Source organism: Pantherophis guttatus, chromosome 2 (genome assembly GCF_059756535.1).
Source record: "Pantherophis guttatus breed Tessera chromosome 2, ASM5975653v1, whole genome shotgun sequence".
In the NCBI taxonomy this organism is placed as follows: Eukaryota; Metazoa; Chordata; class Lepidosauria; order Squamata; family Colubridae; genus Pantherophis; species Pantherophis guttatus.
In genome coordinates, this window is record NC_142064.1 from 243,368,725 (window position 1) to 243,394,845 (window position 26,121).

At 37.4% G+C, this 26,121-nt stretch overlaps 1 protein-coding gene and 1 long non-coding RNA gene across 4 annotated transcripts in view; one reads left to right on the forward strand and one right to left on the reverse strand.

Annotated features, from left to right (window-relative positions):
- The window catches only part of ATXN7 (ataxin 7), a 115,251-nt gene that overhangs the window by 29,160 nt on the left and 59,970 nt on the right, over positions 1-26,121 (reverse strand). For both annotated transcript variants that reach the window (XM_034440650.3, XM_087887996.1), the window contains one exon: positions 6,316-6,420. In XM_034440650.3, coding sequence (XP_034296541.1) covers positions 6,316-6,420 — 105 coding nt within the window. The remainder of the gene's footprint in view (positions 1-6,315; positions 6,421-26,121) is intronic.
- Positions 1,446-25,905, forward strand: LOC117679040 (uncharacterized). 2 transcript variants are annotated; one of them, XR_004595233.2, is made up of 7 exons: positions 1,450-1,790; positions 4,337-4,428; positions 5,599-5,699; positions 17,297-17,332; positions 18,647-18,911; positions 19,687-19,805; positions 25,664-25,905. It is a non-coding gene; the product is annotated as an uncharacterized LOC117679040 (long non-coding RNA). The 2 variants fall into 2 exon arrangements; XR_015732695.1 differs by lacking the exons at positions 17,297-17,332; positions 18,647-18,911; positions 19,687-19,805; positions 25,664-25,905 and adding an exon at positions 16,400-17,233 and having other exon boundaries at positions 1,446-1,790.

Consider the following 26,121-nt stretch of genomic DNA (forward strand, 5'->3'; position numbering starts at 1 on the left):
AGTTGGAAGGGACCTTGGAGGTCTTCTAGTCCAACCCCCTGTTTAGGCAGGAATCCCTATACCATTTCAGACAAATGGTTGTCCAGTCTCATCTTAAAAACTTCCAGTTTTGGAGCATTCCAAACTTCTGGAGGCAAGTTTTTCCACTGATTGTTGTAATTGTTCTGTCAGGAAATTTCTCCATAGTTTCCTTCCATTGCTTCTTGTCCTGCCCTCAGGTGCTTTGGAGAATAGCTCAACTCCCTCTTCTTTGTGGCAACTCCATAGATATCAGAACACTGCTATCATGTCTTCCCTAGTCCTTCTTTTCATTAAACTAAACATACCCAGTTCCTGCAACCATTCTTCATATGTTTTAGCCTCCAGTCCCTTAAACCCAATTATTCCATTAAAATACTGTAATCATTTCTGGAAGCAGCTTTGTTTTGTTTACTGTGTATATAGCCTTCTGAATAATTTTATAGAAAAGAAATATGTGAAATAAATGGGATTTATTAATAAGAATAATTCAACAGACCATACAGTAGGATAACCCCCCATCCCACCCCATTCAAGACTGCATGCAGTTACAAACAACCACCTATGTATATTGCTGTTATTGTAAATTCTTTGGGAGTTTTTTTTTTTAAATAAACAATATAGAACTTTTAACAAACAAACCAATAAGCATGCAATGATACTGTACAAAGTGGTCAGGGCTAAAATTGTTAGGTGTTCACAAATTTTATAAAGGAGTTGGAAGATTGCTCATTTTAAAACTGTGCCTATTTCAGACCTTATACAATAGTTTTCATTTTGTTCTGTCAAAATTATGGAGACTGTAGAAACTATGCTGCTGATTTTTAGCAATTTTCTGACATTCAACTGTGCAACCAAAGAGAATTCTAAGAGGTACAAAAAGTTATTTGTTCCTTCTGCAAATTTCCTTTAATAATTAATATAATTTGGGAGCGTACCAGTGATAATAATTAATACAACTACCATCATTAATTTTCCAGTTAAACTATGGATTGTGTGGGTTAGAGGTGAATTGTATACTGAAGTTTTTGTATTTATTGTGATTTTTATGCAAGTGTTCCTGAGTCCTGAAAATTATTTTAAAGGTTCACCCACCCAGGCTAAAAAGGTTGAAAAAGGCTGCACCAGAATGATCCAATTTCAACAGACTCATTTCCTAAAACAAGCCTCCTTTCAGCAACTGTGCCATGTAATTCTTAAAAGGACAGTATAAATTCTATTATCAGAAACTGCATTAGATCAGTTGCTATAACCTTTAAGACAGGGGTGGGGAACGATGGCCCCTTTATGACTTGTGGATTTTAACTCCCAGAATTCCATGCTGGCTCAGGAATTCTGGGAGTTGAAGTCCACAAGTCATAGAGGGCCATTGTTCCCTACCCCTGCTTTAAGAGATAATATCTAAAGTTATCTTAAAGTAAAACTTCAGGCAAGCAACAGTTTAACAACTCTTACTGAAACTTAATCTTTAGAAACTCAGAGATGTTTCCCCCTTGCCCTCCATCCCATCGGGAATCACTCATTATCCTATATATATTAGTAACTCTGGGCTTGAGGCCAATTCGTTATGTCAATCCTCTCATGACATACAGTACAACCTACTCCTAAACCAGTAGTACAGTGAAATGAAAATTTCAAACAAGTCGTCAATATATTTTCTCCCATCAATTCCCATCAAACCAATATAATTTTACATATTTCTATCTTTTTTCATTAGCGACCTACTTCAACTCCTACATGCTATATTTCTTACACTTCTACAATATTTGATGGTAAGTAGTACCTTTATCTTAAGCATACTCATAGTGCTTTCAATATTAAAAGTTCTCTTCCATTGTTTTCAAAAGAATATTATGAGCATGGCAGGAAGGGGAATGTTATTTAATTATTCATATAGTACTAAGTATTTCCCAAATGATTTTTATGATTATTAAGAAACACTTCAAAAGCAAATGAGGTTTTCACTTAAAAAAGGAATTATGTTTAACCTTTTACATTAGTCTTTATATGACGTAGTTCAGTTCAGAAACTTTGATAGCCTTTTTGAGACAGTGCTACCCAGATTTATTTGGTATAATATGTTAAACAGACTTCAATATTAATTAGAAAAGGGATAAATTCTGATTTAGAGAAAGGCTTATTTCTTTATTTAAACAATTTATAAGGCTTCCCATCTACCAAAAGTGGGAAGTATATAAGGATTAAAATCATCACCGTTAACAGTTAACAAAAACCAAACCCTAGACAAAACAAAAACAATCTAACTCATAAAGAATACATAATCACATTAAACAACAAAGCTCTCCTAACTACCCAGCCCAAATGTTTGGGGGAACAAGTTGTTTCATGCCTTACAGAAAGCTAAGAGGTTCAGGGTCAACCTGGGAGGATGTTATTCCATTGGGGAGGTGTTGACACAGATAAGGCATGAGTCGAGGATCCAACGGGTAATATTGCTTAATAGAATGAACCCCGAGTATATACCTTACTTGCTAAATCTGATGGGGCGAACAGAGACAATGGGAGATAAGCGGTCTCATAAACAGCCTAGGCCCCAAGCCATGTAAAGCTTTAAAGGTGACAACCAGTACTTTGAATTGTACTTAGAAGCCCATTGGGAGCCAGTGCACCTCACAGAGGAGTGGTATTATATGGATTACCGTGAAACACCCAAAACAGGGTTGAGCTGAAGCTTCTTCTGTCCCATCTAACCTCCCCACCTCCCTTCGCCAGCCTCCAGGAATTGAGAAAGAATCTCAATGGCATCAACTGTTTGGTCCAGGCAGAGATGTATAACTGAGTATCATCAGCATACATCATGCCGACAGATAACCTCACCCAGCAGCTTAATGTGGATATTAAATAAGAGCAGGGAGAATAGAGCCCTGTGACATCCTACAAAGGGGACTCAAGTTCAATCTCCCCTCCCTTATCAACCCTGACTTGAATCAGACCCAGAGAAAGGAGGAGAACCAACTTAATAGCATGCCTCCCACTCCTAATCCCCTAAATTGGCCCAGAAAGAGGCAGAAAATAAATGGTATTGAAGGCCACAGAGAGATCAAGGAGGATTATATTGTGAAGTTAGGCTACAGCCCAACTTCACAGTACTTATTCTGATCTTGTGCTAAGGTATGGACAGATGAGCATCAAACCTTTTCTTTAATGGAGACAATAGGTGTCTCAATCTGATACTGAAGAAAGTATATATATTTCCCTTTAATGAGGTTTGAAGTGTTAGATCCTACATTAGATTTCTTCATGATTTAAATATTCTATAAATTACTGTGTTATATAAATTACTGCTGAGTTGAGAGGAACAAATATTGGGAAGAAACAATTCATGAGATGAGATGTATAGGTGCTGAGGAAGGTCTTCAGCATTAATAGGTGGTGATGGATAGGATCATCTTCAACAAAGAAGAGCAAAATGTAGAAGAAAAAGATGAGGTCCTGATCATTTCACTTGGGACAAAATTTTTATTTATTTATTTATTTATTTATTTATTTAATTTTTTAAAATTTGATTTATATGCCGCCCTTCTCCAGAGATTCAGGGCGGCTTATAATGCGTTAAGCAATAGCCTTCATACTTTTGTATATTTATACAAAGTCAGTTTATTGCCCCCATAATCTGGGTCCTCATTTTACCTACCTTAGAAAGGATGGAAGGCTGAGTCAACCTTGAGCCTGGTGAGATTTGAACTTGCAGTAATGGCAGGCAACAGATGTAAGTGGATGTTAATAACAGTGCTTTAGTCTGCTGAGCCACCAGAACTCCCTTCTACTTTGTATTTGAAGAATACAAGTTTTTCTAAAACTGCAGGTACATTTAAGTTAGTTTCACAGTTGCAGTGTCAATCTACATAATATCACAATGTATTAGTGTCCATTAAAAGTCTTACTGACAACAAAATAATCAAGGAGAAAAGTCAGTTTTATTTGATACATGTAGATTGCAATTAGTATAAAAATAGTTTCTAAAAAACTTATTGTGGTTTAAATTGTAACTGAAACACCAGATTCCCCATCTGCTGTGACTTAATTGCCAAAATAAAATTGTTTGTTCCTCCTTTTCTTCACAGCAAGTAATCTCAGCCTATCTGTCTAGTGCCAGACAGGCACAAGTTGTGGCTGACTACCAACAAAAGGCCTGAGTTAATTACTGTGTATAGTTTAACAAATTACCATTAAAACTTGAGTCGGTTCCATATAAATGCTTATCCGGTCTTCAAACAGTAGTTCACCAACTCCAGATTCCAGCAATGGGATTTAATCTCTAGTTCTAGCAATGGTTGATTTAATTTCTTCTTGGCAGAGCTGTATGAAATTGTATCACCGCTACACAGAGTACTCTGGCAATTTCCCAGGAGCATTTTGCACTTCGGCTTCAGCGCAGGAAGTGTTTCAGTAAGTCACTTTAACCAATTACTTTGTAACTGAAATAGTACATTGTTTAATGAAATTTTGCCAATTGGGTTGCCCTTCCAATAAAATAAGTAAACAAGGCCTGGGACTCTGTGTCCATTATAATATTACGCAAAGTGAGAAATTCTTAGGTTGTACTGTAAGGCCAGTTCAAATTTCACTTGCTGTCAAGTTATAGAAAGAAGGGTGTGAGCCATGTTTTCAATATAACCCAAAAAACATATATTACAAAGAGTTGCTTTTGTGATAGGTTGTTATAAAAACAATACTTCCTTTAAAGTACTCTGCATGCTCTTTCTCCTTGTGTCCATAAACTAGCATTTAGCAGTGGCTGATAAAATGCTGTAGTTATTGGTGTTAGTTTTACTGTATACTCTGTAATCTTGCTTTTAACACTGGTTTGTATGAATCAAATTTTACATGAATACCCATGTTAAGAGTCTCTCAGTGGCTTCATCTAGAACAGAGATGGGGAACTATGGTCCCTTTATGATTTGTGGACCAACTCCCAGAATTCCTGATCCAGCCATGCTGGCTCAGGAATTCTGGGAGCTGAAGTCCACAGGTCATAAAAAGCCCATAGTTCCCCAATCCAGATCCAGATCTAGAAATTGAAATATTGTCATAGATGCTCGTAAAGAATGGTCTCCAAAGTGGATATGGCTAGTCACTAGTAAATCATAATTTTTGCAAAAGAAGTGCAATAAAATTTATTCTGCTACAGGGAATAATTCTTACAACAGGAGAACCATGTGTGTGTAAATACTTGACCAAAGAAAATGAATGAGATAAATAGCCAAAAAGGCATACACACTTATTAAATCCCATTATATGCTAAATTAATATCATGGAGCATTAGATTGACATGGTATAAAAAGTAGGAAGAAAAGTGAGAAACAATGGAGAGGAGGAAATAGAGGAGGATCAAATGAGGGAATTGGGAATTCTAATAAAAAAAATAAAGGAATTTGAAGGTAGAAGTCAATTTCTTCCCGTATTCCCATTTTTCCAATGAGAACTTTTCACAATCAGATTACAAAATCTAAGCAACAGTAAAGAACTCTGACACATCTTTTGAGAATTTTGTTTAGAACTTTTATATACTATATTTTAAGGAAAACTCAATTGTTGTTTTCTTTCTGTATTTTTCAGAAACATTTCTGTGTTAATGCAGACTACAGCTTTAGAATTTCTCCAGCCCAAATGCTAACTGAGTCTGATTCTCCTCAGCTTTTTCAGATCAACCAGAACAGGTAAGTGCTGCCACCTAGCTGAGCCTCACTAGGTCATTTTTAAACAGCAGAATATAAACCACAAATCAAAAGATAAAGTTGAAAGGACAACTGAATATTCCTCTTAACCAGATATGATTACTTTTGATAACTGAGTGCATATTAAATCCTATGTATAACATTTTCTTGCAGACAAGGATATTCTCTCTAGAATCCCCATAAAACAAAGTTTGAACATATAGTGGAAAAGGCATTCAAATGTACATTTTTAATGAAGTATTATTTGCACAACTGGTTTAAATTACCAAAACCAGCCTCCATCCTGATAGCATATAATAGTAGTTATAAGGCCAAAATCCAAGCCTGATTTATAATAAAAATGTAAAGAATAACATTCTTAGTTTTAATGTGCAAAGGCTAAATAATACAGTACTATAATTATTGTGCTAACATTTCTCTAAACATTAAAAATGTCCAGTTATTTCTTATAATTTAATACATAATGAATTATTCATAGTTTTATATATTTACATAATGCAAATGCACCATCAGCTTTTAAGATAATAAACAAAGATAATTAAAAGCTGCGAAGCTTAATCTTCAAACCCTGACAATTAAAAAACGGTTTGGTACTTACCATAATGTGATTGAAATGCCTGTGGTTTTACGACCTGATTACAGTGGTTACACATCACCAAATAGAAATCATCATGAGCTGGGCAAAGACCAAATATTGGCATATCTAAAATAAAAAGGACAAAAAAAAAATATATCTCACTACTAATCAGAATCAGCATACAATTTATGTAAAAGTAATATTTGATGTTACCATAATAGAAACCCTGATATCGTATTTCAAAAACAGCAGGTAGCAAAAGCCCAAAGTGAGAAAATGAGCATGCAGTTATTCAACTATTTATATAAGCATTTCAAAAGTCACCTTGCTCCTCAGAAAAGCTCTGTGATTTCCAATTTAAAACACAATAATTTAACAAGATAAGATACTGTATACAGGAGAGTTAAGAATAGGGAAAAATTTTTAAAAACCAAGACTGGAAATAAAATGTTGAAAATATTTTGAAAATTATTTAGCCGAACCACACAGGCAAAACACGTTAACCAATTTCCTAGAACTAAACATGAATATGCCAAATTAACATATTTACACTACATAATTTCCCCCCCTCAACTGGAGCTAGAAAGTTTCTATCCCAGGTCTCTTTTACTCCCTTTTTCTGAATGGTGAGAAAAATAGAAGGACCTCCAAGGAAGATCATCATATAAGACTTTCTCATATTTTACCAAATGTATTATGTTTTCTTCTTCACCATAAATAAGATATTAGTTTGCTATAATTCACAAATAACTGAACAAGGAACAAATTTATACTATATTAAACAAAACACGCCTGGGCAGAATCTTTAATAATTAGTACAAAAATAACATACTGAAGCTATACTGAAAGTTGGCCAGTTTGTTTGTGATCCAGCTTGCACAAATGTAGGAAGTTAATTAGAATATTTATTAAAATAATATGCCAGCCATTTCGCTATCCATTTATAAATCTATAAAACACCTGTATGTAACAATGGATATTCTGGGCTTTGCTTCCTAGCACAAGCAGAAGAATTAGCTTTTAGTTTGACTGATCAGCATATTATAACTAAACCATCTAATGTCCCAGAAGTGTAATTCTTATTAGAGAAAGTGAGAGAAAATGAACAGAAAAATAAATGTAAAAAAGCAAACAAACCTCCATACTTCACTAACTTCCTATTTAGCATTTTTATTATTAATAAACATTAAATACCATTTAGTGTTTTAAATTAGATTTTCTTTAAAAATGTTATAAACTACTTGTCACATGGCTAAGATAATATGCTATGTAAAATCTTCGGGATAGAGATTCCAAGCTACATTTTACAAAAGAGTTTTTAATCTTTGTTCATGAACAACCCTTTGAGAGTTTAGCAAAACTCATGGACCCCCTTCTCAGAATAATGTAATTATATTTATAAAATACATACTATATATTTAATATGTGATATTACAAAGGAAACCAATTATGTCCAAATTCTAAATATTGTTATCACAATATTTAGAAATTACAAATATGAATATAATAATAAATATGTTTCTTTATTAATTCCAATAATTCATTAATAAGATATGGTTCATTTAGATGTCTGTGAATGCAATCATCTGCTGACAGTCCCCCTCCCCAAGATTATAGACCCCAGGTTAAGATCCCCTGCCTTCAAAGCTTACAACTAAGACAAATTAAAAATTGCTAACCAGTCGTCGTAGCTTCTGTCTCAGTATTTATTTATTTATTTATTTATTTGTTTAAATTTCTATACCGCCCTTCTCCAATGTAGGACTCAGGGCGGTGAACAGCCAAAGTAAAAACAAGACATACATACAAAACATACAAAATCTAAAATCTGTTTAAAATAATTAAATAATTTTGGCCGTAATTAAAACATTCCAATTTAAAATCCGTTTAAAATTTGACTCAAGCCAGCCCAGCTAGTTGAAATAAATGGGTTTTTAGGGCCCGACGAAAAATCCGGAGGTCTGTTATTGTACGTAGCTCTGGGGGGAGGTTGTTCCAGAGGGCGGGCGCCGCCACAGAGAAGGCTCTCCCCCTGGGGGTCGCCAGCCGACATTGTCTGGCGGACGGCACCCTGAGGAGGCCCACTCTGTGGGAGCGTACTGGCTGGTGGGAGGCTATTGGTGGCAGAAGGCGGTCTCGTAAGTACCCCGGCCCTAAGCCATGGAGCGCTTTAAAGGTGGTCACCAACACCTTGAAGCGCACCCGGAAGACCACCGGGAGCCAGTGCAGCTCGCGCAGGAGAGGTGTCACGTGGGAGCGCCTCGTCGCCCCCAAAATCCCCCGCGCGGCCGCGTTCTGGACCAGCTGGAGCCTCCGGGTGCACCCCAGGGGGAGCCCCATGTAGAGAGCGTTGCAGTAGTCCAGGCGGGAAGTGACGAGTGCCTGAGTGACTGTGCGTAGGGAGTCCCGATCTAGAAAGGGGCGCAACTGGCGTATCAGGCGGACCTGATAAAAAGCCCCCCTGGCCACGGCCGCCAAATGATCTTCTAACGACAGCCGTGCGTCCAGGAGGACGCCCAAGTTACGAGCCCTCTCCGTGGGGGCGAGTGATTCGCCCCCAATAGCCAGCGATGGCGTCAGCTGGCTATATCGGGACGCCGGAAGCCACAGCCACTCGGTCTTGGAGGGGTTGAGTTGGAGCCTGTTTCTCCCCATCCAGGCCCGCACGGCCTCCAGGCACTGGGACATCACTTTAAGGGCATCATTGGGGTGGCCTGGGGTGGAGATGTACAGCTGGGTGTCATCAGCGTACTGATGGAACTCCACCCCGAAGCCACGGATGATCTCACCCAGCGGCTTTACATAAATGTTGAACAGAAGGGGCGAGAGGACCGACCCTTGTGGCACCCCACAAGCAAGGTGCCTCGGGGTCGACCGCTGCCCCCGTCAACACAGATTGCGACCGGTCAGAGAGGTAGGAGGAGAACCACCGCAAAACGGTGCCTCCCACCCCCAACCCCGCCAACCGGTGCAACATGATACCATGGTCGATGGTATCAAAAGCCGCTGAGAGGTCTAACAGGACCAGGATAGAGGAGCAACCCCTATCCCGGGCCCTCCAGAGATCATCCACCAATGCGACCAATGCCGTTTCCGTGCTGTGCCCAGGCCGGAAGCCGGACTGGAGCGGGTCTAGATAGACAGCTTCATCCAGGTACCGGGGAAGCTGTTGCGCCACCACACTCTCAACAACCTTCGCAATGAAGCGAAGGTTGGAGACTGGACGATAGTTAGCCAAAACAGCCGGATCCAGAGAAGGCTTCTTGAGGAGGGGCCTCACCACCGCTTCTTTCAAAGCGGCCGGCAGGACCCCCTCACTCAAAGAAGCGTTAACAATCTTCTGGAGCCAGCCTCATGTCACCTCCCGGGAAGCCAGTACCAACCAGGAGGGACACATTTAGATGGGGGCCTGCCTTGGAAGCCACAATTGGAACCTTAGACTGGGAAGTCCATTAAAAAAAATCTTGGAAGAATGCGATGGCAGGCTATTTTTGTAACTCTGCCAAGACAAATACCTAGATGCAGTCAACAGCAGACTAGTTCAACCTGAGAGTATCTTTATATATGTTGTGGTTCAGCAAACAGTCAAATATTTGGAACATTGTTGCATATTACTTTATAGAAATACCAAGCAGTTGTACAGGAATATAATCCCAATTTTCAGACTTTAAAACTGAAGTATTTTTTGAGGTTTTTCAAAACTTCTGTATCTTAAATCTCACACATAGAATAAAATGGACTTTTCTCTCCTAGACCCTATAGCCGTGATGGCGAACCTATTGCACGTGTGCCACAGGTGGCACGCGGAGCCATATTGGTGGGCACATGAGCTGAGCTCTGGCGCGCATGCATGTCCCGGCCAGCTGACTTTCAGGTTTTCTGGGCCCACCGGAAGTCAGGAAAACAGTTTCCGGCCTCTGGAAGGCCTCGGGTGGGGGGTGGTGGGGTGAGGAAGGCTCGTTTTTCACTCTCCTCAGGCTCCAGAGCCTTTCTAGGAGCCTGAGGGCAAAAACGGCCTTCCCAACCCCCCTGGAGGGCCCCTGGAGGCCGGAAATAGCCCATTTCCTGACTTCAGATGGGACCGGAAGGCCCGTTTTTTGCTCTCCCTAGGGTCCACAGCCTTTCTAGGATCCTGGGATGGGCGAAAATGGCATTCTCCACCCCTCCGGAGGCCCTCCGGAGGCCAGAAATGGCCCGTTTCCCGACTTCCAGTTCCACTGGAAGTCTGGTGGCCCATCATGCCATTGCATGCCAAAAGCGGGGGGAGCGCAGGGGGGGGCACGCATATGCGTGTGGGGCGGGGCACATAGAATTATGGGTGTAGGCACATGCATGCACAACCCCCCCCCCACAGTCCCACTTTTGGCACTCGCTGGCAAAATGGTTAGCCATCACTGCCCTATAGTGTAATTCATTACACTTTCTTCAAATATTCTAAAATAATATAGTTTTATATTTTTGCCTAAAGTTTGATGTTAGCACGTTTTGGAACTACATATATATTTTCAGATATAATTAATTAGAAAGAGGGATCAGTATATACTAATTTATATATATATATTGTGTGTAATTAAGTCCTATTATTATTATTTACTTTATTCACTAAACATGAAACTCAGTCAACTGAACATTCAAAAATGCATCACAAATACCATTGACTGGTGCTAATAGTTGATACGGGTTGCTGCCAGCATCCTAGGTGTCAACCAAGTACCTTCTTAAGATGTACAATGTTCCAAGTAGCGCAGTTTTTTGCAGTTCTGCTGGTGTTATTGCAGGAAGCGGCAATTTATTGATGTATCTTATAAAATTCTTGGACATGGTACCAAGTGCCCCGATGACAATGGGTATCACTGTTACATGCTTCATCCATAATCGCATAGTTTCGATGGCCTTGTCGCAAAATTTCATGATTTTTTCCAGTTCTTTTTCTTCAACTCTGGCATCTCCTGGTACCGCGATGTCAATAAACTGTATGTTTCGGTTTTCGACAACTGTGATATCTGGCATGTTGTGTTCCAAATGATTATCCGTCTGTATTCGAAAGTCCCACAAGATCTTCACCTTCTCATTTTCTATAACTGTATGTTCCCATGACTTTTTGGATACAGGTAAATCGTATTTTTTACATAATGACCAGTGGATTAATTTAGCAACTCGGTCGTGTCTAGCTTTGTAATCAGTTTGTGCAATTTTGCTGCATTCACATATTAAATGTGAAAGAGTTTTGTCCTTGTTGTTGCAAAGTTGGCAGTTTGGATTGTTGGTGGATTTTTGTATCTTCGCTTTCCTGGCATTAGTTTGTAGTGCTTGTTCTTGAGCAGCGAGTATTAAACCTTCCATTTCTTTCTTGATGGTTCCCATCTTAAGCCATGCCTATGTAAAGTTGTCATCACATTTGCTTTTAATGTTTTTCAAGTGCTGTCCATGCAAAGCTTTGGTTATCCATCTATTTAATCTGTCATCCAGCTGTTTTTCCTTATAGTCTGCCTTTGTTTCAGTTGTTTTTATAATATTCTCCCTTTTCACAGCCTGCAGCAATTTTTCTGTATTTTGGTTCACATAATCATTCAAACTTCGTTTTTCTTCTTCTACAGTTTGATGGATTTGCAATAGTCCTTTGTCCCCTATTTTTCTTGGCAGGTACAACCTGTCAATGTCACTTCGTGGATGTAAAGCGTGGTACATATTCAAAAGTTTGCATGTTTTCCGGTCCAAGTTTTCCAGTTCAGCCAAAGTCCAGTTGATGATTCCAGCTGAGTAGTGTATCACTGGAACTGCCCATGTATTAATGGCTTTAATTATGTTTCCAGCACTCAGCTTTGATTTTAATATTTTGCAGACCCTCCTGATGTATTCCTTTTGCGTTGACACTTTGACTTTTCCATTCAAGATGTTATCTACTTACAATATGCCTAGGTATTTGTAACCATCATCCTTTGCTAATGCTTTTACTATGTTTCCATTTCCCAGTTCTACTCCTCTATTTTTTCCATTTTTCCTTGCTGCATGGATAATATAGCACATTTTTCAAATCCAAAGTTCATTTTGATGTCGTTGCTGAACAGTTGAACTGTGTTGAGTATTGATTTAAGTTCAGTGGGGCTTTTTGCATACATTTTTAAGTCATCTATGTATAGTAGATGGTTTATCTTGCCATGTTGGCTTGAGATTTGGTATCCCAGTTTTGTTTTTTGTAGGATTATTGTCAGTGGAATAATCGTCTGATGTTGACTTCACCAATGTTCTCCCCATCTGTGGTTAGAATTATTTTCCATTTTTGCATATTTGCTTTCAAAAATGTACAAATATTTTTGCTGATTCCAAAGTTTTCCAGACAGGTGTTAATCCAGCTGTGGGGTAATGAATCAAATGTCTTCTTGTAATCAATCCATGCCATATTTAAATTCATTTTTCTTCATTTTGCATTTTTTAGTACCATTTTGTCAATGAGCAGCTGATCTCTTGTTCCTCTTGATTTTTTATAATTTCCTTTTTGTTCTACTGGATACAAACTGTTTTCCATCAGATGATTGAATACTGAATTTGCCAGTATTCTTGTAAAATGTTTGAATGTTGTTGGTAGACAAGTAATTGGGCAATAGTTGCTTGGTTCTGTGCCCTTTTCTGGATCTTTCATTATCAAGCTGTTAACCATTCTTCGCTTCTTGTATTTTGAAGCATTTGATCAAATTGAGTGGCCATGCAATGATGGAGGCTGGTCAGGTGTTTTAGCCAGTGTCCATGCAGTTGGTCCAAGCCAGGTGCACTCCAGTTCTTGACCTTCTTTGCTTGTTTTGCAACCGTGTCAGTTGTTATTACAATATTTTCCATTTCATTGTTTGTTGTTAAATATCTTTGATCCAGGAGGCAGTTTTGTTGTGTTCCACTGGGTTTTCCCACAGTTCTTTCCAAAAGTTCAAAGTTTTTTCTGTACATGGGTGAACATTAGTTTGGACTTGATTTTCATCAAGGGACCGGTAGAAGAGGTGTTGGTTTCTTCTGCACTGGACATTTTCACGATATTGTTTAATTTGTCCTTCATATCTTTCAATTTTCTTTGCTGTTGTTATTACACGTTGTTTTAATTCTTCCATGATTTCCGTTATTGTTTTTTTCATCCAGGTTGTATTTTTTCAGCTTTTTGTTATTTAGTTTTCCTTCTTTCAAGTACTTCAGATTGCTGACATCCCCTCGTAGATTTTTTATTTTATTTTCACGTCAAATTTTCCATTTTGGTGTTCCAGTGGGTTTCTTTTTTGACATTTTATAACCCAGTTCTGTAGTTATAACAGCGGCTGTGCTATACATTAGTTGGTTGGTTTCATATGGTGTGCTGAATGGGATGGACGTTAAAATGTTGTTCATGGCAGTTAACAGATCTTTCACTCGTTTGCTATGCACCTCGCGAATGGTAGGTAGTCTTTTTCTTTCTATGTTTTCAATCTTTTCTTTCAGCATTTTTGTTAGATCACTTAGCTCTATACTTTCGAGTTGTTGCACAGGAGGATTTGTATGTTGGTTTCTTCCATTGGCTGGTCAGTTTGTTGAGGTGTTGGAGCAGTTTCTTCAGCTTGTTCATCATTACTTGTTTTCTTTTTAGCCAATATTTCTAGATGTTGCATTTCCACATCTGTGAAAACTTTATTATGGATGATGAAGTGTCTTTGATCCATTAATCTTTGTTCAGTTATGTCACTTTCTGGGTGTTTTTCCTTCCACAGTTGCATCATTCTTTTTTGAAATCCCCTGGCTGTTGGTTCTGCCTGGTAATAATATTTGATGATTTATCTATTTTCTTTGGTTGTCCAAGTTTTGCGTTTTTGTTTCAGTCGCTTTGCAGTTGGACGCCCTGGTTCTCTAGCAGTAACAACTGAGCCCTGTAGCCCCTTTTTTGACAGATGTCCAGAAGCCATAGCATCTGACGCGGTCCTTATTGACCCAGGCGATGACCGATCCGATGTGTTTGACAGGGGTGTCAAACTCAAGGCCCACGGGCCAGATCCAGCCCATGGGGTGCTTAGATCTGGCCCATAGGGTTGCCCTGGAAACAGCAAAGGACCAGTCTGCAGTGCTTTTGCCAGCGAAAACAAAGCTCAAGAGGGGTGCGTGTGCCTCCCCCAAGCTCCATTTTCACTGGCAGAGGGCTGCAGGAGGCCATTGTGGCTGAAAATGCCCCCCCCCCGGGGGGGAGGCATGTTGCCCCCTGAGCTTCGTTTTCACTGGCAGAGGGCTAGCAAAACAAACTAAAAGCAAAACAAAACAAAAGGAAAAATGTTTTCCATTTTGCATTTGAATATCCAAGGGCGGAAAAAGAAAGAAGGGAAAAAGGAAAAAGAAAGAAAAAGAAGAAAAGAGGGGAAGAGAGCAAGGAAGGAAAAAGAAGGAGAGGGGAAGGAAGAAAAAAGGAGAATGAAGAGGTAAGGAAAAGGGAAGGAAGGAAGGAAGGAAGGAAGGAAGGAAGGAAGGAAGGAAGGAAGGAAATTATAATGAGAGTGAGAGAGGGTCTGAAGAAAGTCCTTCCTTAGCTCTTGGCCACCACAGGTGCCCACAACACAAGTGGCGTCAAACTGGCCACGCCCACCCCAGCCCCCCGAGGTTAAACATAATCCTGATGTGGCCCTCAATGAAATTGAGTTTGACACCCCTGCTGTAGACAATCACATTCTGAGTTCAGATGCAATAAGAAAGTATGTCTTCCTGATATGTGAATAAATGCCCACTTCTGAGTTTCGGTTTCAGTTTCTCTCTCCCCCACTCTGTCTCTGTCTCTCTTTCTCTCTCTCTCTCTCTCACACACAAGTCCTTTGCCCAAAAGTGTTGAGGATTATTTGAACATTAATTCATAAACAAACTAGTATCTGAAAATAACATTTAGTGCTGGTTTGTTCTAAAACTAAACAAATCATAATTTAGAATTTACAGTTTTCTAAATTTCAGTTTACTTAAATTCAATTTATGAATTCGGAAGTGAATACTTTGAATCTCTTTATCAGTGCATTAAAGGAGACATGAGATGGACGTTCCTGAGAGAGCTCATTTATGTAGTTGCAATCTACCATATTTATTAAATATTGTCATCCATCTCGCTATCCATATCTATTCCAAATTTTCATGCTTCTGATATAACTGCACTGGCATTATCATGCTGATCAATTTTTTATTACGTACTGAGCACACTAATTATCGTTCATGATTAAGAGCTAAATAATTTCAATTCTTTACTCAACAAAACAGCCTACATAATATTCATAGTTTTGTAACTAATTTAGCACTGGTATAGCATAGATTCTAACATCACTGTGGTTGAGGCAAAAAATCCCAAACAGAACACAGAAGTGTGTTGGAGAGATCTACTTTTCGTATCTATTTAGCAGATACCTGTATTTTCTTAATCAGCTGTAATTATAACAATAATGAATACAGTACACTCTATTAACTTTAGTTCAGATTACAACCAGGAATGTATGAAATTCTTCATGCTGGAAACAAAGCACTTCAAGTTTGAAACATTTCCCACACGACTAGGGATTATCTATTATTTATATTTGTTTCACAAACATGATACAGTGAACAAGCTACTAAACGCTTGGTTATTTTAAGAAATCTAGGGATGCTGGTAAAATATTTTGGAAGCAATTTGTTTAGTTAGTAAGGAAAATAAATACTGCATGTCTTTGTATTTCTTTAGAATTCTAACTTTAATCCTTCCTCTATGATTGACAATTTACTGAAGGAAATTCTTCAATATATATTTATTTTAATATGTCAACCTAGATATTTATACCAACACTTTTTGTTCTTGGGATCAATTTGTACTTTGATAACATATGTAATCAGAGGAAATTGAATGAATCAAAACCACATTTCTTTCTGCCACTTCTACATCTGTTGTGGAAGTCTCAGAAGAGATTACAGAGTTTGCTGTGAGAAGTAATATGTTTTACAATATTAATAAAGCCTGCTAAAATTAAGTTTACTGAGAATGCATACTCCTAACCCTGGAAGCTGCAACAAGTGCAAAATGCCCACATTAACCAGGATAACCCAATGTTGTCATATAATATCATTATTGTTTGTTGTATGTTTCCTGGTACAATTCAAGATCCTGATGATCCTTCATGGCTTGCAGCTTGATGATCTTCATGACTGCTTACCCAAAAAATAAAAGAGAGTAAGAGAAGAACCCATGAATGGAAGCTGTGCAGGGAGAGATCCAAACTTGAATTAAGGAAGAATATCCTGACTATCAGAGCTATTAAGCAATGGAACAACCTGCCTCCTAAAGTTGTGGGTTATCACTGTATATTGTTCAAGAAAAGACTGGGTAGCCGTTTTGTCAGTTCAATATAGAATTAGATGCAATTAAAATTAGGCATTCCTAGCACCCTGGTAGCAAGACTGGTAATTAGGACTAGACAAAAGAAATAACTTTCCAATGTACAGAAAGTAAGTGACCTTGAAATTTGTTGGCAGTCACAAGCATTCATAAGTGAAAAACTTTTTTTAAAAAAACCTTGATTTTTACCGCATCAGTCTAATTTTATCAGTCTAATTCTCCCCACCTCATAGATATTGCCCATTTCAACTGAATTGCAAAGAACAGATGCACCATTCTTTCTTTGTACTGATAAGGGTATAATCTGCATCCTACCAGTTTTTCTTGGAATGTTCTATATAGGCAATCGGCAACTGGAAGGAACAGCAAGAAACATGTGAAATTCTAAGAATTTCAGCTAGTCATTGTAAGAAAATGGGAACATTACAAAAAATTGCCTTGTCTGTTTTCTTCTTCCTCCCCCCCACCTTTTTATTTCTGTGGGTTTTTCTTTTCTTTTCTTGGATTATAAAACTGAGTGTGAAAACAGAAAGCCTTTTGGGGAAAAAGTTCAAAATAAATAATTAAAATAAATTCCCCGATATTAACTCTTCAATTAAATCATCGTTCTGTGCTTTTGTGCAAAACTAAACTCTTTCTTTTCCTGTCTCCAAATTATTTTAGGTGTGGGGTTATAACATCAACCACTCTCCTATACAGGTAGACATCAACTTACAATCACAATTGAGACTGGAACTTCCTTTACTAAGCAATGCCCAATTTAATTACCGGTACTTTTTGTGCCCAGCCCTTACGTGATTCACTGCAGTTAAATAAATAATAACATGGCTGTTAAGTGAATCTGGCTTTCCCCGTTGACTTTGCTTGTTAGAAGCCATCTGGGCAGGTCATAAATGGTGATGCTACCCTCATCATTGTCATTAGGTCCTCATCAAAGCACATTGGGCAGCAAGTATTTTCCAGCAGTTTTGATCATTCACAGCATCTTCGGCATCATCCCAAGGGATATTAATAATCTGATGTGACCCTGGGATGCTGCAACTGTTTTAAATATATGCCAGTTGCCAAAGTGCCCAAAATACAATCACATGACCCTAGGAATGCTGCAACGGTGATAAGCACAAGGACATGTCATAAGTCACTTTTTTCAGCATCACTGAAACTTTGGTCACTAAATGAATGAGGTCGTAATGAATGAGGACCACACATAGCTCAAATTGTGAAAACATTATGGAGAAAATAGGAGTGCCAAAATCCATGTTTTATCAGTTGACCACATGGCCAGCCCCAGCTTATTGCTACCAAGTTAAAGAGTAAGTTTTGGGTGTACCTCGATGCTGCAATGCAATGGTGAAACTACCAGTTGAGCTTTACTACTTTGAATGAAAATATGAGACTTGTTTTGCTACCATTCAAAAGTGACTCCATTATGCAGTTTGTTCTGCTTTGGACAGATTGCATAATTATACAATTTATGAAGAGTACAAAGCTATCCATTATCTCAAAAAGAAACCCCTCATCTTATTTTACAATTCCATATCACATCAAACTCTTAAGATTCTTGTCTCTGTATCTCACATTGTAAGATTGGAGCCTGTTAATACTATTTACAAAAGGCTCTTCGGCGAAAACCCGCTATTCTAATTATGCAGTAAATGTGGCTCTTATTATCCTCGCTCTTTATCTCTGATTTCATGTATCTGCAATTCAGAGAATAAATCTTTTTATACATATAGAGGTTTTTGCCACAGCCACAGATTTGACATTTTTATTTTCACACATAAAGAAAATGATGGATGACCTTCTATGCATGCATTAAAGTACATCTTTTAAGGCTGGGATTAGCACATATTTGATCTCACTTCTTGTTTGATCATAGAAGCTCTTACTGGGTTAGCCTTGTTGAAAGGCTCCATATGGTTTCCTTGCGGTATTTTGTCTTTTTCAAAGTACCTTGTTCAAATAGACAGATAGAATCATATATGACTTACACTGGCTTCTTGGTTCTATGAGGATCCCTCATGGTATCCTTGCAGATGTCTCTGGATCGCAATGTCACTACATGCCTCACCTGCCTCACGAAAGAGTTGTACATAGCAGAGAAACCAGCAAGACTCTTGACTGGATTGACCTAGCAAGATCTATCATGGCCAAGTGAGAAGGACATGCATAAGGAGATATGGAGAAGTTCAAAAACTGGTGCTCAATAACATCTGCCCCCGAATAAGGAGAAAAGGAAGAAACTGGGAATAGTCCTCATGGTAGGAAGAAGACAAATGTAAGCACCACATCTAACAAACTAATTCGCATATATTCACAATCTCATTAGTTGGTTAAGTTGAACAGTGAAAGGGAACTGAATAATGAGAGCCATGTGTAGCTTGGTTTTATATAAACATCTGTTCTTTTACAACAGATGATTTGATGGTATTTTGAAAAATAAACTGAAACTGCTGAGGTGAAAACTGGAATTGATGCTTCAAAAAGTTTCCTTAGATTTGTTTATATATTTCCAGAACTCCAACAAACTATTTCTAAAATTTGCTCACTTGATTAAAAGAGCTTATAAGAAGCTTTGCAACAGTCCATATATCCAAATGTACAATTGCTTTAAATATTTATAGAATATGCATAGCAAATTTCATGAGCTGCTGGCAAAGCACAGCACATGTATATTACATACCAGAATTATTCATCACTTTTTTGAACATTTAAGGCAAGAATATTACAAGAGTATACATATGTAAAAATAAAATACATACTAATTCAAAGTGATATAAAACAAACTGCTTGAATAATAGTAATCTATATAGTACTGAAACTTTGATTCCTGTAATCTTTAACTGTGTGAAATGGAACACCATAGGGCAAAACATTTTGAACCAAGGTACCTCAGATAACTTACAAAAGAAGTAAAAAATATGGGATCCATAATTCCTGTGAAGTTGAAATTTGGAAAACTATAAGCCCAATGTGACATAAATATTATCATAAGACAGTTTATGACACAATATAAAATGTCATAAAACATTTCTTTTGCTGATGTTTGACAGTGCTACTCAGTTCAACATGGGCTGTTTGCAAGTAAGATACATCTCTGAATCCATCCCAACTTCTTCAGTGAAGGCAATGTATTAGGAGTTCTATCATTGTTGAAGCAATCAGGAATCTGGTAAGGAAATATGTTCTGAAAGATGACCCGGGGGGGTCATGGGTTGTCTAGTCATAATTAAAAATAAGATTTGGAATTGTAGCTACTAACAATGATCTAATTGCTTTAAATTATTTTATAATAAACTGAAAAATAAATAAATACTGATAACTGAAGGAGATACAATTGTAAGACGACTCTAAAATCAGAGGGGTTTTTCCTTCCAATAACTATTACCATGAAACCCCTATGTATTTAGGCTTCAGGTTTTTAGAAAAAGAAAGTTGGACAAATCTGAATTTCTCAGCATCTTTATTTAAAAATGTAATCTAAAGTAACTGCTATTAAGTGATCATGGTTTTAAATATTTACAGATAAATCAAGGCTTTAAAAAAATTCACTGCCTACTTTATATTTTTCCCTAAACAAAGATTTAAAATTATTTTTTGTGCTTGCAAATATTACAATGAAATCTCAATTCACCAGATCCCGATAGAACAGATTAGACATGGAACAGATCAATTTTCCACAGCAATTAGCATCATTTTTGTAGTATCATTTTATACAATGAACATTAACTCACTAAATGATGTAAATTGCATCATATATGTATAGTAATGACTTCAATATAGAAATATCACCTGATTCAAGTGATATAATTGTTTGTGTAATGATTACACAAATGATATAAATTGACACAAGTGCTTTAATTTGTGATAATTGGGTAATAAGATCTTTACACAAATGACACAAATCAGTATGAGTACTCTCCAATTTGGTGGAAACTTATGATTAACACAAAACCTGTCTCCACTTAGTCTATTAAAAAGAGATCTTATGCTATTAGGTAGCAACAGAGGATCTGCTTCTTACCAATGTCTTACACCATATATTTGATGAATATTGTTTTTAATATTTCATAGCTAAGATTCAATGATCATTCAATAAACAACCTGGATGAAGGTATATAGAGTATATTTATCAAATATACAAGTGATATGCAGACAAAAGTATTAACAAGAGTTGTAACAAAAAAAAAAAAGATTTATAACCAGTGGTGGGTTGCTCCTGGTTCGCACCGGTTCCCGCGAGCCGGTAGCAGTGACGATATGACGTCACCAAACCAGTTCTCCCCCCCGCCTCTCCACCCCACCCCGTTATTTTTACCCTTTATTTGGCCCCACTCCCAATCTATTGCTGCCTCTTGAGTCCCAGCTGATGGCTAGAGGGGAAAAAAAACTGTTTAAACTCTTGCCGCGGGGCTTCAAAGGGCCGCCCTACAGCTGATCAGTGTTAAAAGAAAACAAATGAGTAGCTATGCTAGGGAAAAAACGAAACTGAAAGTAAAGCAGGCTCTGCTGCAACGTGACAAAATGAGGCAGGGAGAGATTTCTTTTTCTTTTTGCTTACCAAAAAAATTGGGGCAAACAATGGGAAATTTAGGGCAAAAGAGGAGAGTTCAAGATTTTAAAACACAAAAGAAAAAAGCTCTATTTAACTAGGGAATTGTAATAATTGAGATACTATTAATTGTATATTGTGTTGAAAGCAGAAATGGTTAAGTAGTGGTTTGGAGGAAATTATTTGGTTTATTATTCTTGGTAAATATAATTAATTGATTTGTAAGAAACTGGATTGCATGGAAATAATTGGAATATTCATGTTCATATTGACTAATATACAAAAAAGATAGTTATATAACTAATTGATTTATATTAAAATGTTGAATTTGTATTAAACAACTGTAATATTACATAATTAACCAATGTGAGGATGGATATAAAAATAGATGACAATGGGAAGGGGTATAATATAGAATAGAAGGGAAAAATTGAATTTGATTAAGATTAGAGATGAGGATGAAGGGTAATATTGGTTTTTTTAAAAAATAGATGAGGAATAAATATGGCAAAAAGGAAATATAGAAATTGTAAATTTAATTGAAATGACTAAACACTGTTTAAATTTGTGAACCGGCCAAATTCTCTGTTCAAAGAAAATACATTGTATGTTTGTATGTGTGTTTCTAATTATTGCTATTTATTCATATTTATTCTCTTTTATTTTTTAAAGTTTAACAATTCATTCTTTATCTTAATATTTTTATATTTGTTTGGGGTTGCCTTTCTTCCCTTTCATCTTTTTTATTCTACAGCAATCTTTCTCCTCAAACCTACCACCTCTCTCTTTTCTTTCCTTCTTACTTTCTCTTCCCCCCCTCTTCTCCTCCTCCCTACTTCCTCTTCCTTTCTCCTTCTCCTCCTCTCTTCCTCCCTTTCTTACCCTCATTCCTACTCTAATTTCCCTTCCCTTCCTTCCTCCCTTCTCTTCTTTCCCTCTCTTCTCCTTCCTTCCTCCCTCTCTCTTGCTGTATCCTTTTGTGCATATGGATTACTCAGAGGGCTGAAAAAGTTATTTTTGACTGGTCCTTGCACTTTTGACCAGTCCTCGAACTTACGACTGTCCTCACATTTTACATTTTTCGCCTTCACCATGGTGAAGAGAAGCAGTTGTGAAATGAGTGACACGGTTGTTAAGAATGCTACAATGGGCATAAATGATGACCAGTCATAAGTGCGAGGACTGGTCAAAAGTGCGAAGACCTGTCAGAAGTCACTTTTTTCAGCCCTCTGGGTAGTCCTTTTGTGTATATGGACTACTCAGAGGGCTGAAAAAAATATTTTTGACTGGTCCTCGCACTTTTGACCAGTCCTCAAACTTACAACTGTCCTCACATTTTACGTTTTTTGCCCTATCTTGTCACCATGGTGAAGAGAAGCAGTTGTGAAATGAGTGACATGGTTGTTAAGAATGCTGCACGGGCATAAATGTGAGGATGGTCATAAGTGTGAGGACCAGTCAAAAGTGCGAGGACCTGTCAGGAATGACTTTTTTCAGCCCTCTGAGTAGTCCCTATACACTTAGCCATGGCCACCTGGTCACATGACCAGCTAGCTATGCCCACCCAGTCACATGACCTCCAAGCCACGCCCACAAAATAAGCCACGCCCACAGAACCGGTAGTAAAAAAATTTAGAACCCACCCGTTTATAACCATCTGGAAAGGCTAGAACAATGGACAAACAAGATAAAATTAGATAGATTAATGTGAAATCAATAAAGTATGAATGCACTAAAAAATTCTGTAAATAAATCATAGGCAAAAATATAGGTGTGAAGAGACCTGGTTTGGCAACATAAAATATGAGAAAGGTTTAGGAATAATTTTCACTGGCTGAACATGAAGGATCTCCCTATATCTGAAAGAAAGATTCCAGATTCATCGAAATGCCATACTGTAATCCTTATTGGGTCTCTTCCACACAAGCCCTAAAATAAGACACATCAAGTGTTTACTTTGTTATCTTTCTGACATTAGATATAGATGCTTTTATTTTCCCATAACCTTTTAGGAAAGTAATATGAAAATATTCCAAATCTGTATGCTGTTATAGCTTTTTAAATTAATATCTGTGGTTTATATATTTTATTTTTTAAATAAAACTCTGATTAATTATTTTAAATTAAACAATGTTCTTAGTAATTAAACCGCACTGAAAAAAAAGTTCTAAAAATAAAATAAAATAAAAGTAATGCAGTTGCAAACAAAAAATGAACTAAATGAACTAAAGAACTAAAGTATTTAGGGCCGTGGTCTGGTCGAGCCCCAGTCCGAGGCTGATTAGAATGCAGTACTGCAGGCTAATTCTGCTGACTGCTGACTGCCAGAAGTTCGGCAGTTCAATTCTCACCGGCTCACTGTTGACTCAGCCTTCCATCCTTCTGAGGTTGGTAAAATGAGGACCCAGATTGTTGGGGAAAATATGCTGACTCTGTAAACAGCTTAGAGAGGGCTGTAAAGCACTGTAAAAGTGGTATATAAGTGGTATATAAGTATATAAACGATTGCTGGCGTATTTTTTTTTAAAAAATACAAGAAATATCTATTCAGCTCTATTTTGACAGGATATGCTACATTTGCAGCAGTACTACCAACATTTAAAAGGGACAAGACTACCAGATTATGTACAAGCGAGAAATAGGGATTGCAGTGGGAAATAAGTAAACAGAGTCCTATTATAACTGACTGATTTGAATGGGTTTAGGATTCAAAACAGGGTTATCACATGGATGGAATACTGCCCCTGAATAAGGAATTTCGATTAGGTAATCTGGGTTCATAAATATTTACACATGAATTTTGAAAATAATTTTAACTTTTCTTTCTAAGATAGCATTAAAGTAAATTGAGGGAAACTTGAACATAAATGTCTGTATTCCTCCCTGTGTGATCAAATATTAAGAAATGGAGTAATAATCTACTTATGAGATTTACTGAACGAGGTTAAGATGATACAGCTGAATTTCCTACATACCTAAGTCTATAATCCTATCCACACATACCGAAAAGCAAGCCATACTGAACTCAACTCAATTTTATTTGTAAATACATGCATACAGTTGCAAACCAGAAAGAACAGCAGTAGTAATATAATAATAGGAAAGGAGACAATGAACATTTTTAAAAAGCTGCAGCAAGGGATTTTTATAAGAACTTTCTTCCTTACTGTTCCAAGTATAATTATGACAATTATATAATTGCTTACGAATGTATATTTTATGGATTCAGTTGAAAGATGCTCACCCTGACTCCTCTGGCATGTATACTGAATTCCTTTTTTTTTTTTTTGGTGATGGAGGAAGGAGAGAGAGAGAGAAAGGGTGGGAGGGAGGGAGAGAGTGAGAAAAAGAGAGATGGAAGGAGAGAGGGAGAGAGAGAGAAAGAGAGAGAAGAAGAAGAAGAAGGTGAATTAAGAATATTTTTAATTAAATTTCAGCTACAGTTAAATGTCTGTTAAGAGTATTCTGATTTAAAACAATAAAAAATCCTTATGACATAAGCTTTCATGGACTAGAGTCCATGTTATCATTCAGGAGGGACAGGATGAACTCTTAAGTGAGAAGTCAGATAGAAGTACAATGGTAAAAAAACAGAGAAATCAATTAAATTATGTTTATTTGATTATAAAAATGAGTTGAAATGGATATTTACTTTCCATCTCATGGAGAAAGCTATTGCTCCGTATTTATTTATTCTAGCTCTATACCAATTCACAATGGTTTATTCAACAATTGGAAAAAAAACCATTTGTGGTACTTAATGCAGCATAAAGGCAATCAATAATTAATCCAAGCAACAACAAAGATAAATTATAATAGTAGTGATGATGAGAAATAAAGCAAAGAACATAACAAAAATCATTATCAACAAATAAATCAATATTAAGAATTCAAAGTAAAATCAATTAATGATGGTTGGAAATGTTCAATTCTAAACTTTTTGGGAACGGTCTTTCTTTGGCTTTCATATGGAACTTTAGCAGTGATGGAACAAGCCCTAATAGGAGAGAGAATTCCACAATGTCAGAGCAGCAGCAAGAAAAGGTACTTCCTAGCTACCGTTTCTCTTCACAAAATGAATTAAGGCAGTCTTTTTTCAGCGCTTTGAATTGCATCCAGAAACCCACTGATAATAAGGGCCTAAAAAAACAAGGTGTAATGTGATCTTAGCAGGTTAACACCAGCCAGTAACTGGTCTGCTGCATTTTTACACTTACTCAGGTGGGTCTTCAAAGACAGAATGTAGAATGTGTTGCAGTATTCCAGCTGAGATGAGGGCATGAGCCACTGTTGTGTGAACTTTGTCTTCCAGGTAGGAATGCAACTGGCACACCAATTAAAGCTGGACAAAAGCCTGCTTGGCCACTGCCTCCACCTGCCTAATCAGCCCTAGTCGCTGCTCTCTCAGGGGCAGTGGCACCCCATTGAGAAACAATCTTGATTCCCACGGCGTTAACAATTAACTCTTTCTTGTTTAGGCAAATTCAGTCCTCTTGCTATCGCTTCCAGACACCAGAACAAGACTTCCATAGCTCAGCTTGCTCATATTTTCATCCTGGATCAAATCTTTCAGAAGATTTTCTTAGCTGTTGTTGGTTACTACGCATGATTAATTTACAACAAAGTTAGAGGCTGTGAATTATTTACAATTAATTAATGAACAAATCCATTGAGAAACCACTGATGACAGCAAAATGAAATACAACATTTAAGCAAGTTTGGTTAGAATATTTTCGAGATTTTTTTAAAAAAAACTGAAAGCACTAAAGCCAAATGGTGGAACTATTTTCTCCATCAGTTAGCCCTCAACCACATTTAAAAGTACTTCCTGGTACTTTTTTTTTGGGGGGGGGGGTGTCACTTTTAGATGGAACAACAGGAAAATTTAAAGAGCTTTCTGGAAATCCTGCATCTGATTAATAACCAGCTCCTTTCA